At 44.9% G+C, this 17476-nt stretch overlaps 1 protein-coding gene across 6 annotated transcripts in view; it reads left to right on the top strand.

Annotated features, from left to right (window-relative positions):
- The window catches only part of Tbcel (tubulin folding cofactor E-like), a 58900-nt gene that overhangs the window by 21722 nt on the left and 19702 nt on the right, over positions 1-17476 (top strand). For 3 of the 6 annotated variants that reach the window (XM_087561865.1, NM_001014089.2, XM_087561867.1), the window contains 4 exon segments: positions 5026-5207; positions 6547-6803; positions 10551-10677; positions 12362-12478. In XM_087561865.1, the coding sequence (XP_087417991.1) occupies positions 5026-5207; positions 6547-6803; positions 10551-10677; positions 12362-12478 (683 nt within the window). 6 annotated transcript variants of the gene reach the window in all.

Here is a 17476-nt window from a genome sequence, read left to right as displayed (position 1 = left end):
TCTGGGTCTCTGCAGACTGACTTAGGACTGCTTCTGCTGAAGCCAAGACTGTAGTCCTTTCTCTACTGAATCTGTGACAGATCCTCAGAACATCCCTTATGTTAATCAAGTGTTGGGTACTTTGACCTCAGAGTAACTCAGTCACCCAGCAACAGTGTCATAGCATTCCTTCTTGTTCTGATCGACACCATTACCTACCTGATAGAAACTACCACAGACTGTACTCCAGTTCTTCCCCCGCCCCAGCCCTGTTCATGCTCGTGCCTTCGATTCTACTCATTGTCTTACTCTGGCTCTTTGCAGAAGTTTGCTCAGTGGGTTTGCCACACCTGTGGTACCCTGCAGCCTCCACCCTTGCTCTGCAGACTGCTGAGGAAAGGCAGTCATGCCGGACTCTACTGCATGGCACCCTTCCCTCAATTTTCCTTGCTTAGCAACCAGGGTCTGAATCCTGAGGAATGGCCCCATCACACAGCTCTGCTGTTTCTAGAACCTTCTGTCGGTCTTTAGCCCATTATGAGCACGTAGCGCACATCCTGAGCACATAACATGGGAGCTTCCTCACTTTGGTTATGCCAGTTTCACCATTCTCTTTCCTGTCGTCTGCTGGCTTCTGCATGGGTTGCTGTCCACGTGTCAGATTACCCTGGCCCTCAGCTCAGGTAGGAAGATTCCCACAGAGCACCTGTGCCCATGGCTGCAGGGGGATTTATCCCAGTGTGCTGTGGTCGCTTGCTGACTCTTAGAGATGTGAGCTTGGTTCTGGTGGTGATTTCTTGTTACAGACTAGAGTTAGTTGTATGTTGCCTGTGTTAAGGGATGATAGACTGCATCTATGGACTGGTGAAGTCCGTTTACTGCAACTCTTTCTGTGACCTCCTAGAATTACCCTGGCCCTCTAACACTCCACCTTACTCATCAGTATATACTGTTCTTCAGCCATTGAAACGCTTTGAAGCTACCAGGTGGCACACAAATCCTAAACTAGCTTTCTTGTTGAAGAAAACTCATAAGTACTGTTTGTTTAGCTTTTCTTATGTCTGTTCCCCTGTCCTGTTTAATCTGGTCTGAGTGACTTAGTCATGATTCCTGTTTTGATAGGATTTTTATCAACATTCGTGAGTGTTCTGTTACCTGATTTGTAAGTAGAGTGCAGATCTGCTCAGGAGCTAGATTTTATGCATCATTTATCTGTGTAAACTACAGGTCTCACTGCTTACGAATCACAGTTTGTACTTTCTTGGCCTTCTGAGACATACAGTCACTGGGCTGCCCAGGTGCTATCGTAGATCCTGGATCCTGCTACTGAAACCCTGGCTCCCCAGAGTTGGGTAGACTTATGGTCTACCGCCGTGGCATGGTGGCTGGGGAGGTATACAGACCACACCCTCCTCTGGTTCCATTCCCTGCTAAATCCTCTAAATTTATTGTTTGGGAGATTTAAAATTGCAAACAGACTGTGTTTTTACCTCTGCTTTGAATATGTTCCGGAGTTTCTGCTTACTGGCTAGCAGTTTAACAGTGATGTGATTGCACTTCAGAAGGGAGGTGGCTGTAGATGGACCAGCACACAGAGCTTAAGCTAGGAACCGTGCTATTTCTGTACGTTAGCAGAGGTCCACCTTATTTCCAAGACCACACCGCATACAGCCAGGGACTGCATCTTTTGAGCATCCTCCTATGTACTTGGTAACCTATTGCCTTCAGATTTCTCTTCCAGTTTTCTGGTTTTCATCATTCCTTGTAATCCTTCTTGTTATTAACTGCAGTTGATCCCAGTCTTTTAGAGTAAATATCAGAGCATAAAGAGACTAGAGAAGTACCAGAAGCAAAAGAATATTGATTTTTTTTTTGCCTCGATTAAACTCTTCACCAGGCTACAACTGCTCCATAGGTCACTGGTTTAAGACATCACATTTCAGCTCCCTTACAACGCATGTTTCTGATTAGGAAAAAGATTATTTGTCCCTAGACACTGACCCATTTGAATTCAGCCTGGACCAGCATAGCAGTGTGGAACAAAGTAACATAGTATGCTCTTTGAGTTTTCTGAGTGGTCGCTAACATTACATGCAGTGAGCCATTTCTTTTGTTTGCTCTTAGCTGCTATATATCTCAAGGTTAAAGCACATGGGTGAGAAATGTAACACTTTGGAGGGAGGGAAAAGTGTGTCTGTCTACCTTTCTTAATTGGGCAACTGAATATAAAGCAATTGTGGTCCTCAGCTATTGACTAGGATTTTTGGCTGGGTAGAATTTTGTCCAACCTTTCCCAATGTATCTCTCCACCACTCTTTCTTATTGAAACCACTTTATAAAAGAAATTGAATAACGTATTTGAGAGGAGGGAGGAGTTAGCCAGTCAAGTGAGGCAGAGAAAAGCTTGGGCATAAATTACAGATTTTATCAGCAGTCTCCTTTCCATTTTCCTTACCCCTTTAGTTTCTTCCTTTATAGATGCCAGAGCAGGGGCCTGGGAAACCCTGGGGCTGCCTCGGAGCTGATTGAGTTGGTCATCTTTGCACAGGACCGGACTCAGCTCATTCCAGCCAGGGGACTCTTTTCATTTTTAATTTAAAGACTCCAAGTGAAGAGCTATCTTAGGAACTCAGGGCAGAATGTCATCTTTGCTGTTGGGAAAAGTTTCCATCATAAGTGAAAAAAAAATTTGTTTTCAAGACAGGGTTTCTCTGTGTGGGCCTGACTGTCCTGGAGCTCACTCTGTAGACCAGGCTGGCCTTAAACTCACAGAGATCCACCTGCCTCTGCCTCCGAGTGCTGGGGTTAAAGGCGTGCACCGCACCCTGCTTCATAAGAGAATTCTTATCAGGCTAATCAACGTTGTGTTTTCCTGACTGTGATCCTCAGTGGGAGGTCACACAGGAAGCTGTTTTGATCTTTATCTTCAAAAGAAGATACATATTTCTAACATAACTTTTCCTGCCTGATTGCTTAGCTTTTGTCCAGTTTAGTGTTTGGGGACATAAACAGTGTCCTCATCGGACACTTGGCCATCGGCTGGTGTATATGGTAAAAAGAGCCACACACAGACCTAGCTTGGAAGAACTCAGAGTTTGTTTTCCAACCTTTTGAGTCACTCGTTTTTCATATGGGGATATGGAGGGGTGAGCAAGCGGGTATTGGAGAAGGGTTTGGGTTTCGTCTCCATTTAATTGGAGTTGTACTTTTGTTTGAAGTTATTAAGCAGAATTTCATACCCCTCCCCCTCCTCAAAAGAGGTAAAGGGTAGCCAGTCATTGTCTTCTGTGTGAAAGTCCCTCTCCTTGGTTTTTAGGTTGTGGTATGGAGTAAATTTTTGCCCCCTGCAGGAGCCATTAAGCTGTGTTTAGTCACAGCCTAGATTTCATATTCTAGTCACACACTGCGTTAGGGTTTGATAACATTCACCCACGGAAGTGACTGCAAGAGAACATTCTCAGCCTGTCCAGATCCCCATGCTGGAGACAGCAGCTCGGTGCATCTTCCTATTCGGTAGCTCACTTCCTCATCTGTAACATGTAGTGTACAGAATGGATGGACAGTGAGTGTACGAGCCTTCCCCTCTGACAGTCTTCTGCAAGCATCTGGAGTTAATCTTACCACAGACCTGAGCAGATGCTGTAGCCTGACAATGCTGTAGCTCACTTCTGTCTGTCTGTGATCCTCTCTGCACCTCTCCACATCCCCAGAGCTCTAAAAACAAACTGACACTCAGGTCTCAGCCTGAGTGATGTCATGAATGTCTCATTGAACCCTCCCCAGGGTCCTGGAGCATCCGGGTACTCTTGCCATTTCACCAGTGAGGAAACAGACTTGGGAAAGTTATGTGATGTGTCTGACACTAGTCAGCCAACAAGTGTTGGAAACTGATTTGATCCCAGCCTTTTAACACTCTGAAGTCAATTCTAACTGCTTCTGACTCCCATACCGCCTTAATACATTTGCAGGCATTGACCATCACTCCGTGCTTCCTTCCCTTGGTCCTTACTGACCACATCCAGCATCTCTGCAGTTGCTGTTCCTGTCCTCCAGGTTCTACTCGTGATAGACTGTGGGACACAGTCAGATTAGTTAACATCTCTGAGCTTTCACTTGTCACAGTAAAGAGTCCCATCTGGCAGATTAAGAGTTAATGAGGTAAGCTGTGTCAGGCAGCTAGAACTGTGCAGAGTGAGTAGTTAGACCCAGTCACATCTCCTGCCCCACTTGTTTACATATAAGTTGCTAAGTAAGCCATAAATTGGTGATCATCCTTCACCAACATCCTTCCTTCCTCCCTTCCTTCCTTCCTTTCTTCCTTCCTTTCTTTCTACCTATCAATCAATCAATTGTATCTATCTATTGATCTATATTGGATGCTTTGGGATTTTGAATAAATACTTCTTAAAGTTTGATTTGTCTTGGAAACAAACTGAAGCATCTCTAAGAGGTGATGTCTCTCCAGTCAGTTTTGAACACACAGATCTTTACAGGAGTCCTGGGGGTGGGGGCTGAAGAATTGTTTACTAAGGCTTAATGTGGTGCTGAGAATGGAAGGGAGAACACAGTCAAATTTCATGGCCTAATCTTAGCTCTTTAAAAATGTATAGCCTAGGGGCTGGGGATTTGGCTCAGTGGCAGAGCACTTGCCTAGGAAGCGCAAGGCCCTGGGTTCGGTCCCCAGCTCCGAAAAAAAAGAACCAAAAAAAAATGTATAGCCTAGAATGCCATCTAAATTATCCTTTTATCTTACTTCTGCAAGAGCACACCATACCAGGCAGCATTGGGGCCTTGCTAATGGTCACATAGGGACTCTTTCTCTGTGCTGCTAGCTCTTAGCTGTGCCACTCTTTCTTGGAAACTGACAAAATTATTTGCCTCAATCTGTCGAAGTCCCTTCTGCTGCTCTGTAGGTGCCTCTGCTAAGTGGCACTCCCTGAGGTAAAAGGCCCCTCACCTGGACCCACTCACTCAGGCCTTCATAAATGTGGTTGTTCTCCAAGCTCCAGTTGCTGCCCCATTGAAGCTTCTCTCTTTTCTCTGCAGGTCAGTAAGATTGTGTCAAACGTTCCTCAACTGGAGTTTCTCAACCTGAGTTCCAATCCTCTGAGTTTGTCAGTTTTAGAAAGAACATGCGCTGGGTCCTTCTCTGGGGTTCGCAAACTTGTCCTCAACAACAGCAAAGCATCATGGGAAACAGTGCACACAATACTGCAGGAGTTGCCAGAGTAAGCCCGTCGAGCATGGGGGCAGGGCACGGGTGCATGTTGCCATCCATGTCTCTGCAGAGCATTTCTGCTGATCTTTCCTCTCAGAAACTCTAGAGCTGTAGAGAATGAGTAGCTTCAGAAAAATGAAACCACTGGAACAAGGGTGTGGGGCGACCCACTTACCTTTCCAGGGGCATAGCTAGGTGACATGGGATGGCGGGTGTCTTTCCTGAGAAAATACCCTGAGAAGCATTGCCATCCAGAGCACCTCAGCCTCTCTCCTTTTTAATCTTCTGATTACCTGACTTAATAATTGTGCTCTAGCCGTTTCCTCTGGAAGGAAAAAAATGCCAGGGTCTCTAAAATATGGTGATGGGTGCTGAGGTGCTGAAGTGCCTCTGTGGGCTGATGAAAAGTGGACCTGACATTCTTTTCAGTAAGTTTAGAAAGAAATCATACTTTGGGTCGTCAGTTCAGAAATGTTCTGTTTGTGTCTGTTTATGCTCATATCCATGCAGAGGAAACCTCTGACAGTAAGAAATGAAGTCGTAGTTTCTTTGTTTAAATACAGAAATTATCCAAGACCCCCAGAATCTCCCCTCACCCCACTTACAGCACCTGTTTCCTCACTGTTAACCTAATGAGCTTTCTTCACTGTGTAGAGCTTCCAGCATGGCATCAAATTGTTTGTTTGAGACAAGGGCTCATGATACCAGGCTGACCTCATACTTACTCTATAGCAGACGCTGGCCTTCAGCTCCTCATTCTCCTTGCGCCACCTCTTATGTGCTAGAATGGCTGTGTACCACTAGATGTGGCAGTTGAGTTAACTTTTAAACTGAGATGTCACCCATGATACCTTTGACACGCCCTTAACTCTGGGTTCAGGTTCCTTGTCTGTAACCTTATATTAATGTTCCTGGAACAAGGCCTGACACCGGGTAAGGATTTGGTAGTTACTTTTTATAAACATTTGTCCATGTTGTTTCTGGAATTTTCTTTCATTGCCTCTGTGTTTTATTAAGTCTATTTCTCCTAAATGCTGCAGGCTCTGGCATTAACCGAGCAGCAGCTCCCACCAGTCTTGTGCTTCGTGCTAGATCTACCTGCCTCGCCATACACTATTTTTCGGCTCCAGGAAAATAACTCTGTAGTACATGCCAGAGTCTTACATAGGGTGCATACTTAGTTATTTTTAGTTTTTAAGTCAGGTTATCACTGCGTAGCTCAGGCTAGCTCTGGCCTGGCTTCCTGGGTTTCCTGGCACTTGAATCACCTAGTTATGGAATACGTGGCAGAGGTGTAAAGATAAACTCAACTGCTCTAAACAATTGGCTGTTTCCTTTTCTCTCTGCAGTTTGGAGGAGCTCTTCCTGTGCCTTAATGACTATGAAACAGTGTCTTGTCCTTCTGTTTGCTGTCATTCCCTTAAGCTCCTACACATAACAGACAATAACCTCCAAGAGTGGACTGAAATCCGAAAGCTGGGTGTAATGTTCCCTTCGCTGGATACCCTGGTCCTGGCCAACAATCACGTGAATGCCATCGAGGAGCCTGCTGACTCCCTGGCTAGGTTGTTCCCTAATCTGCGGTCCATCAGCCTCCACAAGTCAGGTGAGACACAGGCTAGCCCTCGTTGTATGTCAGACTGATCAAGCTCACACGGAATATGGTAAAAATGTGTTGCAGTCATAGCTATGTGGTGACAGGATGGGTTTCCAGCAGGATCACGATATTTAGGACATCCCCTATCTTCATAAGTACTCTAATTCAGGAGCATAGACTTATGCTCATAATTTCTATTTTATACATTGAAAGGGTCAAAGGGTCACATTACAGAAGAAGTAAAGTGAAATCAATGAAGTAGTTATTAAAAGACAGAGGAGAAAGAATTATAAACTAGCTCATTTTTTAATCTCGTTGCAGAATTAGGAATCCTAGCCTGCTAGCCTTTCAATAACTCATCTATACATCTTTGATTATTACCTTATTGCTGTTGAATCCTATGTATTACAAAAATGAATATATGTTAACGATTTTTACTAAAGACCAGCTTTAGGTTCACTGCAAACCTACATAGAAAGTACAGATGGTGCCGTGTATGTATAACCCACTCCCACTGTCTACCTTCCCTGCTGTGTGTGTTTGTAACATTTGCGTCTTTGAACTGGTTCTGCTATACATCCCAAAGTCCATAGTCTCCCATAGGTACATGTGGGCTTTAAGAAGTGAACAGAACTGTTCCTCTACATGGTATGCACACAGAGAAGCTCTATGCTCCCTTGGACCCTTGGCCCACCTGTTTATCCCTTCCGTGCTGACCACCCCGATCTTTCCATTGTCTCTGCACTCCCACCTTTGCCCAGGGTCAGACCATGTGGAACTTCTTTAAATGAGTTTCTTTCACTTAGTAATTCAGATTCAAGCCCCTCATGCCTCTTTATGGCTTGATAGGTTCTTCTTTTGAGCCCTGAACAACATTCCATTTTCTAGGTATACCATAGTTTATCCAGCAGCTTTTGAAGGGTTTTTGTTTATTTTCAACCTTGAACAGCTATGAATAAAGATATAACTATCTGTGCAGATTTGCAAGGGGACATAAACTTTTGATTTGTTTAGGTAGACAATAAAAGCAGGATCCTTGAACCATACAGTTAAGCTTAATTTTGTAAGAAACCTCAAAGCCTTGCAGTTCCTGTGCTGTTTTCTGTTTCCACCAGCTGTGGGTGAGCTATGTTGCCCCCATGCTTCTCAGCTTTGGGGTGGCAGTGAGGTGTGCTTTTGGTCTCTTAGAGTGACCTTGGAAAAGAGTTTCCGTCTGCTTTCTTGCTATCTGTTGTGTCTGTTGAGAGGTTTTTGCACTTTTAGTTATACTGAGGTTGTTAGCTGGGTCATATGTAGTTGGGCTATTAGTTGTGTTATGTGATTATAAGACCCTATTCTTGGGAAGAGGAGAGCAAACACCCTAGATAAGGGACAAACAAAAGACCAAATACAGATACCACCAAAGTCCAATTTGATAAGCTAATGAGTTTTATTGGGGTTATTTATAGAAGTATGTGTGGGTGAGGGATTACTTACAAAAGAGAAATGACTCAAACACAACACCAAAGTCTACCCAGCACAAATGATAGTTCACAAAAACTGGGAACCCAGAGTACAAGGAACAACCTGCAGGCAGCTCACCATTTTGGAGGGTGCCCTTGTCCAAGTGCCTCACCTAGTCTGAGTCTCTTCCAGACAGCTCAGTTGCTCTTTATTTCTTCTAGACAGTCAGACTGGTCTCTGCTTTAGCCAGGTTTATGCTCAGCAGTCTTCACTGTTTATACTCTTGGGGAAGGTGGGACCTAATGAGTCTGGTCAGTTTCAGGGACTTCCTGAAGCTGTCTTGGGTTGTTTACTTCCTGTTTTAAGGCACTTCCTTTAGAGTGATCCTGTTGTTGTGTTTCCCGTGAACACTCTATCCTAGCAGTTTCCACCAAGATGGAAGAGCTTAGTCTAGACGTCGCTGCTACAGGAAACAGGTTGAGCTATTAGTCTGTTGTAGATGGGTTTCTGCTAGGTACTAGTAGTTCGGTTGTAGTTGGGCTCTTAGTTGGACGTTTAGTGTGATCTGAGTTGAGATGGGCTGTTACAGGGGTTGTTAGGTTGGAGTTGAGTTGCAGTTGAACTGTTTTCAGTGCTGTTGATTGAGCCTGGGCCTTGTTTGTGCTATCAGTGCACTATATCCCTAGCCCTCTTTTTACTTTTTATTTTGAAACAGTCTTACTAATTTACCCAAGCCAGTCTTGAACCTAAGACCCTCCTTCTTCAGCCTCCCAGGTAGCTGGAGAAACAACCCTGTTCAGTAGACTCAGCTTATTGGGTTTTAAAAGTTCATGTGTATTTCCACCAGTGTGCTTTTATTAAATGTATCTTTTACCACCACCACAACAGAACCTCCCCATCTGACTTTTACTCTCATTCTTTTGGCCTAGTTTTTATCCTGTTCTTAAAACAACTACATACTTAAAAATAACGGTGACTTGAAACTGGAAAAGAGAAACTTAGTTTAGTTTACCATAGAGGTTATGACTATGAGTTGGAAACCACATTTTTTTTAAATTACATCTACTTATTTATTTTGTGTGGTGGGAGTGGTGTATGGGCATACACATGCCATGGATAGCACACACATGGAGGTGAGAGGACAACTCACGGAAGTCCGCTTTCCCCTTTTCACCCCGCAGGTCCTGGGGGATTGAACTCAGGTTGTCAGCCTTGGTCACACACCTTCATCTGCTAAGCCATCTCACTGGAAATGCATTTTAACCCTGGATTATTTTGCACATGGAAGCTTTTTATTTCATAACTTGACACCCCTTGACATGCCTCTCTTTAAGTAGAAGTGCCCACTAGTAAGGGATAGGCCAGCTGTGACGGGACAGCCATGTGCCAAAGCCCTCTTACATTCCAACTTTAGTCTTGCTGAAGGTTGCTGACAATACAAAGTAGTTGTGTTCTCTGAGCTGGGTTTCCATGTTGTAAGACTGGCTCCTCAGTCTCTTCGGATGCTGCCTGCCTGTCTGAAAGCCTGTCTGGTGGGGACATCCAGCATCCGCTTGGAAGACACAGTTGCTCATCCAAGAGACACATTGCAGAATGAAGTGCCTTAGCTTAACTCGTGTTCTCCCTACTTCGGGGTTCAGGGTTACTGTGCTCGAGGGTTGGGTTGGTGTTAGCAGTGATTTTGGACCTGATTCCTGCAACTAGCATGGGGGTACCATGAAACTTTAAGTTTTAGTTCTGATTTTCCTGTTCTTGTCCCATTTTAGAACATGGTAGGGAAATTTTGATTTGTCCCCATCACCTCTAACATTCATAGTCCATGAGTCTACATTTAAGTAAAAAAAAAAGTCAGCTTTTTAGAAAAGTCACAGCATGTACCTTGTTTGCTGGATCTAATGACAACTCAATTAAAAGCCATTGCTGTGGAATGGGAGGTAGGAGGATATTGGAGATCCCTCTGTCCTTCACGACTGAGCTCACAAAGATGAGTGGCTCTGGAAAATGGGTTTGTTTGTTGTTTGTTGTTTTAGTTGCTCCCTTTTGAGAGAGGGTCTCCCTATCCTGTCCAAGCTGGCGTTGACCTGCTTGCTTTAGTTTCTGAGCAGACGTGAGTCTGGGCCAGCAGCACTGAGCCATTCTCCAGGGAAGTTGTTTGGAGTTGACCATATCCCTCTGTCCGGGGAGAGACCAGTGTCTGTCTGACTGCTTCCACCTCTATGTTCCAGCGACTGTCGGTAGCTGCTAGTCTGTGCTCATCTCCTTCCTTTGGTATTTTTCTGAATTTGCTTAAATAATACCTTTTTTTCCAAATAGGTTTGCAGTCCTGGGAAGACATTGACAAACTCAATTCATTCCCCAAACTCGAAGAAGTGAGATTGTTAGGAATCCCTCTCCTGCAGCCATATACCACCGAGGAGCGCAGGAAATTGGTGGTAGCCAGGTGTGTTGCCCTGTTCTCTTCTCTGTCCTGAAGGGAGGTTAAAGGGGGTCCTGTGGGCTGTTCCGTCTCCGGGAAAGGCAGTGTACTCTTAGGGGTGCTTGGGCTGTCCCATCTGAAGAGACTGTGCTTGCACTGGTAGAGCTCAGGTCTGTATGAAAATGAATGTGCTGTAGTGAACAAGACATAGCCGTCCTGCTGAGACCACTGGGGAAACTTTCCTGTAAATGTATGCTTTGCCCGTTTGTTTTGAAATACTTAGAACATTTGAAAACCCATGCTGGGCAATGTGGTGAAAGACTGTTGATGGAGAATTGTCTGATGTAGGCGTCCTGATTTCCTCTAGCGTGGTCATAGAGTGTATGTCTGTTCAGTCTGTTTTCTGTTGAAGAATGCGGGCTGTCTCTGTCTTCTTTGTGCTCCCTGCCTCCCCTGTCTCTGATGCTCCTCTGCACACTGTGTGTGTGCTTGCACGAACCATTAGCAGAGAAGAGATTTTGGCAAAAATGAAAATGGCCTTGGGCTTTGCTTTGCTCTCTGCATGTACCCCACACAGAGCTCTTGGAGGACAGGCAGCAGGCTTTGAGGTCTCTGCAGAAGAGTTCCTCCTTAAGCCCAGTATTGATCCTTCTGCCCAGCTAATGCCCAACTCCACACTGCCATGCAGTTATTTCTTACCACAGTGAGAGGGCTCAGCATTCTCTCATGGGGAAGCCCGAGTCTCATGGTAGGTAGGCTTTGGGCTTTATGTTCCTCCCACAATTCTTTTACAAAAAGCATAAGGTGATGCCTGAGTTGTATATTCATATTATACGTACTGCGTTTTGAACTTACACTATTTAACATGGCAGCCACCAGCCTGGGTGTCTGTGAGCACTGGAAGCAATATCTTGGCTAATTTGAAATATAAAACAGACACTGGATTTCCCCCAATTTATATGAGTAAGAGACTATAAAAGAGCTTATGACTTACTTTTTAAAATATTGATTCCATGTAGAAATGGTTATATTCTTGTTATATTGAATTTTATAAAATATATTGTTAAAATCTTACCCTCCACCCCCTGTTTAAAATGTAGCTGGAGAGATGGCTCAGTGGTTAAAAGACCCACTGTTCTTCCTAGACCAGAGTTCAGTTCCCAGTATCCATGCAGCATCCATGTCAGGTGATGAACAACCACCTGTAACCCCAACTTTAGGAACTTTTTTTTTTTGGTTCTTTTTTTCGGAGCTGGGGACCGAACCCAGGGCCTTGCGCTTCCTAGGTAAGCGCTCTACCACTGAGCTAAATCCCCAGCCCCAACTTTAGGAACTTTAGGGTAACTCCTTGGGCCTCTGTGGACACCCGCACACGTGAGTGTGTACACAGACATAGACACATCTACATTAAAGAAAGAAAAAGTGTAAAGTGGAGCTGCTGGGTACTTTAGACCCATAGCTTGGCTTGCGTTCTGTCCACCTATGTTGGAAAGTGTGTCCTTGTGTTGCACTCTGAGAGATCGGGTTTAAGACAGAACATTGGTGCTAATCTGGACATGCAGCACTCTTGCGTTCTTTCCATGACCTCACTGCATATCAGTCTTCACGTAGGAGCAAGGCCCCTGCAGCCATGTTCTTCCCAAAACAATGACTGATTGTTTTTATTTCCAGCTCCTTAAAATGTCTTTATTTTGGTTCTAACTTACAGATTGCCCTCCGTTTCCAAGCTCAATGGCAGTGTTGTGACGGATGGTGAGCGCGAGGATTCTGAGAGGTTCTTCATCCGGTACTATGTGGATGTTCCCCAGGAGGAAGTGCCATTCAGGTAAAATGCTCTCTGGCCGTGCAGCAGGCTCTGTAGAGCACCAGGCCATTGATAAGCCATTGCCTTGGGACAAGATGTCAGTCATCTTTAGATCCTGGAGGACTGTGTCAATAGGTTTTAAAGAGAAAAGGAAAGCACTAGAGCAGACGGCTTCCTATCCAGAGTGCATACTTCTCAGCCTGTGGGCCATGACCCTTTCACAGGTCTGCATATCAGATACCCTTAATTTCAGATTGATAACAGTGGCAAAATTAGAGTTATTAATGAAGTATCAAAGAAAATAATCTTGTGGTTTGGGTCACCTCAACATGAGCTGTATTAATCTACCTTCAACTAGCTCCTTCTTTCCATTGTCTTTGCTTTTCATGATGGTAGCTTCCACAGACCAGCAGACTTGGCAAGTGAGGAAAGGACCAGAAAGTAGGCTCTTGAAGGGATGGCTCAGGAGAGGAACCCCGGGCTGAGTTAGTGCTGTCTGCAGAGTGTGAGTCACTAGCTTTAGTCTACAGGGAGGAGGAAGACAGCAGCTGCTTGCCACCAGATACACAAGAGAGGATATCTCTGAAAGCAGGTTCCGGGTGTTGGCAAGGAGAGTTGCCTGCCGCAAATGTAAATGCCCACTTTATTTAACAGAATCTGATTGGGGTGGAGAGATAGCTTGGTGGCTATTAGCACTTGTTCTTGCAGAGGACCCAGGTTTGTTTCCCAGTACCCACATGGATCACAGACACCCAGTTCCAGTTCTAGGGAACCCAACTGCCTCTTCTAACTTTCTAGGGCACCAGGAATGCATGTGGAACACAGACATACATGTAAGCAGAATATCTGCTCACACATACAAAATAAATCTTTAAAAGAGGATGGAAGGGAGGGAGGGAGAGAGGGAGGGAGGGAGGGAGGGAAGGAGGGAGGGAGGGAGGGAGGAAACAGCTGATCATGGAGAAGGCTCAGTGGGTACCAGCGCCTGCTGAGAAAGCCTGAGGACATGCGGAAGTCGGTTGCATAGACCATCATCTTAGCCGTGGTGGGGGATGGAGGGAAGACAGGAGAGTCGGATGCTCTTGGGCCAGCGAGCTTGACATACATAGTGGAGAAACAGCAGTGAGACTCTGTCTCAGGTGAGGCCTGACACCTGAGGCTGTCCCCTAACCTCCACATGCACACGCTGAAGTAATGTATATTTATATCCACATATGCACACATACATGCAAGAAAGGAAAGAAGATGGAAATTGTCCTTGAAGTATTAAAAAGAAAAGAAGAAAGAGATAGTTGAGCATGGTAGCACATAACAGTAATTCCAGACCGCTGAAGTGGAGGAGGTTATAAGACCAGGAGTTCAGTGATACCGTGATTATGTAGGGAACCCCTTTCTTGGAGGAGGGTAGGGCAAGGGGAGGAGGAGGAGAAGGAGACAGAGAAGAAAAGGAGGAGGGGAGAGAAAAGAGGAGAAGAAGTGGTGGTCTTGGAGAAGGAAACAACTAAGTTTGGTGGCTTACATATGTAATCCTAGCATTAGAGTCCGTAGGAGAATTGGGTGTTCAAGACTATCTTTAGCAAGGGCTGAATGTCTTAAAACAAGCAAACTAAACCCACTATGAACAATTCAACAGAAAACTCCCAAGTGGCAAAAACAGCAACAGGAAATCTTCAAGCTAACAGGAGCCCTTACAGATTGACAGGAGCCCTCACTAGATCAGGTTTCAGTGATCAGGGCAGACATAAAGGAGGGATATAAGACAGGTTGAACCTTATATCTATAATGTTCCTGATTCTGATTCATTCCTGCTAGACAGACATGTTTTTTCCTCAGAAGAATTAATATATACCAGCTAATATTTATGACTGAAAGTGGTAGGCATTCTATAGGGCTATAAGTTTGCATAAAGATACTTTTGTGGTTATTTAGAAATATTTAAAGTCCTAAGTATTTAAAAATACTAGAGAATTAAAGATTCTTAAGATTCTGTAAAGGACCTTAGAACAGAAAGGTGGAAGGAGGGGGATTTATCATGCCTTTTAATGCATACTATACATATGAGGTTTAAACAAAATGGAAAAATAATTGATACCATATCTGGCAAGGTGGCTTATCAGGTAAAGGGTCACAGTGCTCGCCTCAAAGCCTGATGACAGGAGTCTGCCCCACAAGGTGGGGGGACACAGCCCAGTCCTGCAGGTTGTGACCCCACACGTGCATCATGTCATGAGCACCAGTTGATATATTCACCCACACACGTGTATACACACATACACTTGCACCAACATACCCAACATACACACACACACACACACCAACATACCCAACATACACACACACACACACACCAACATACCCAACATACACACACACACACACACACACACACCAACTACCCAACATATACACACACACACACACACACACACACACACACAGGCACACATGCACATACATGCAGAAACACAGAAGCCACGCCAACACATACAAATAAATAGATCTTTAAGCTAACGTATGACCCAGGATCTATTTCACTTGGCAAACTTACTAATACCTGTAGATATACAGAAATAGATAAAATTGTTTTCTGCCCCTAATGGTATAATTATCTTGATGTGCATTTATTCCTTTGTAATAGTGTTCTAGAATGAAAGCCATAGAAATCAACCCTGATTAGCTTTAATCAGCAGAGAAATGTATTGTGAGGGTATCGGGAGACTTGTTAGGCAGGAAGCAAGAGAGGTACACAGCTCCTGTTTGATGTGGCACTGCTGTCTGAGGATACCACACAGGACAGTGCAGCTGTGTCACTGCCGTTGGTTTTTCTCATTTAAAACTCTGTATTAAGCTCCAGCTGTGTAACTGCTGCCATTGTGCAGGTGGCTGATGAGGACAACCAGAGGCCCTGTCTTGTTTGGCTCCCATTCTAATCCAAGCCTTTATTAGCTTTCACTTTGATCCCAGGTTGGCCTTAAACTTAGGCCCTCTTGTCTCTGCCTCCTAAGTAAGGAGACTACAGAAGAATGGGACCGCCATTCTGGTTTTAACCACCGTGAATCTCGTTAGGCATTTTCTTGAATTGCTTTTGAGAAACATGAAGCATCAGATTTTGTTTATTTATTTTGCCTTTACAGTGTGCTGCTGAGAATGGAACCTCGGTTTGCTAGGGGAGCATTTCCCTCTGAGCTCCATGCCCAGCAGCTTAACCCTCACTTGCCCCAAACAGAAACCGCACAGCAAACGTACCACGGCTCACTCCTCACACGTCCAGCATCTGGGTGCTCCTCTTCCCAGTTGTAAAGGAGGCAGCTGTTCTCGCACACCCTTAACGCGGTTGGTGTGCACTTGGAAATGAGTTTCTGGGTGCTCTGGGTCTTCTGTGGTGCTGTCTCGGGCCTTTGGATGACATACACATTCCTTTACACGATGCTCGTTGACTCAGTAATGAAGATGACCACTAACATCCCTTTACAGAAGGATGCAAAGTTAGAAAGGAAAGCAAATTCAAATTTGGAAGCATAGACATAACAGTGAATAAAATATAATTGTGGATTGATATTATTACTTTATACACCTAGCCCAGGGCTACCGCGGTGTTCACTGCTGTCTTCCACCATCACCTGCTTCTGTTTGCTTGCAGCCTTGACTTGAGGCAGTACCGTCGGAACCAGCTGTTGGTGTTGGCACCTGCACCCTTACTAGTGTTAACAATCCGTGCTTTCATTCTTGGACTTTCTCCCTTTAGACCTGCTAGTACAGGAAGTGCTAAAGAGAGCCTCCGGATTCCATCTACACCCAAATATGACTCCTCTGTTTCCCCTGACACTTAATCACCTACCTTGGCTGACATTTCAGCAAACTTTCTTGGGCGATACATTTGGCCTGGTGGTGTGTGGAAATAGCATGGGTAGCTGTGAGGTGCAGTTTCCAGAAGGACATTATGCTGAGGGCTAAGGTTTGAAACCTCCTAAAGCTTACATCTAAAGGCCATTTTGCAAGCTATTTACCGGGTGGAATCTTGGGGTATGCCATGAACTCCGTGGTTGTCCTTTGAGATTACAGACCTACTGATTCAGGAAGAACTGAGTTATTTTTAATATAAGAGAAGAGTTGGTGGAGACGTATGGAGAGCCACCATCACCGGGTCTCTTGCAGTGACTGACTGTGGCTCTCACTGAGAAAGCTCTTTGCTCTCTGTGATGCTGCAGTTGAACAGGTTCATGGGCTCCTGGTAGTGACCCTAAAGACTCCAGGCTCCAGTCACTGTGCAGAGGACTCACGCAGACTGCTTAATGGGATGCATTCGTTTGTTTTTGTGTAGGTGTGTGTATATTTGTGTGTGTGTGTGTGTGTGTGTGTGTGTGTGTGCGCGAGCGCGCACAACGTGTGTCTGTGAGTTTGGAGGTCATACATTGGCATCTGTTATCTTCCTCAGTTGCTTTCATATTATTTTTTGAGACAGGGTCTCTTACTGAAGCTGGGGCTCCGAGATTTAATTAGAATAATTTGTCAGCAAGTTCCAGGAATCTCCTCTCTCAGAGATGGCACGTGTGTGGTATCCCTAAGTCTTTACAGTGGTGTTGTGGATCTGAACTCATGTCCTCATGACAGTGTTGTTAGAATTTCACTGACTGAGCTCTCTCCCTAGCCCCTGACACAGACTATTCAACAGCCATTCCTCTGGTCTGTCTCTATCGAATTATGCCTATTTCCCATCCACTGGCGTTTATATGCCACCGCTTGGCTGCTCTGTCCTTCAAGTGGAAGCAGGCAGCCCAGTTCCAGTCCTCTGCCTGCACTCTGGGCCTGCAAAGTCTTTTCAGAGATGTGGGTGCCTCTCTTTTCAAGGCCTTGGAGTAGGAACTGTCTTCTGGGTCCTTCTAAGGTTTCATAAGTAGGGATGATGCGATCACCCATCATTCTGTGTCCTTCAAGGTTTTGAATTCTTGCGTGTTATTTAAAAATTGGCATCTCAGCTCCCTTTAGCATAGCCCATGATTAAATCCACTTTGGTCAGCC

Source organism: Rattus norvegicus, chromosome 8 (assembly GCF_021556685.1).
Source record: "Rattus norvegicus strain SHRSP/BbbUtx chromosome 8, alternate assembly SHRSP_T2T, whole genome shotgun sequence".
Taxonomy (NCBI): Eukaryota; Metazoa; Chordata; class Mammalia; order Rodentia; family Muridae; genus Rattus; species Rattus norvegicus.
The sequence above is the reverse complement of the archived record's forward strand: the minus strand, read 5'-3'. Positions and strand labels throughout refer to the sequence as shown.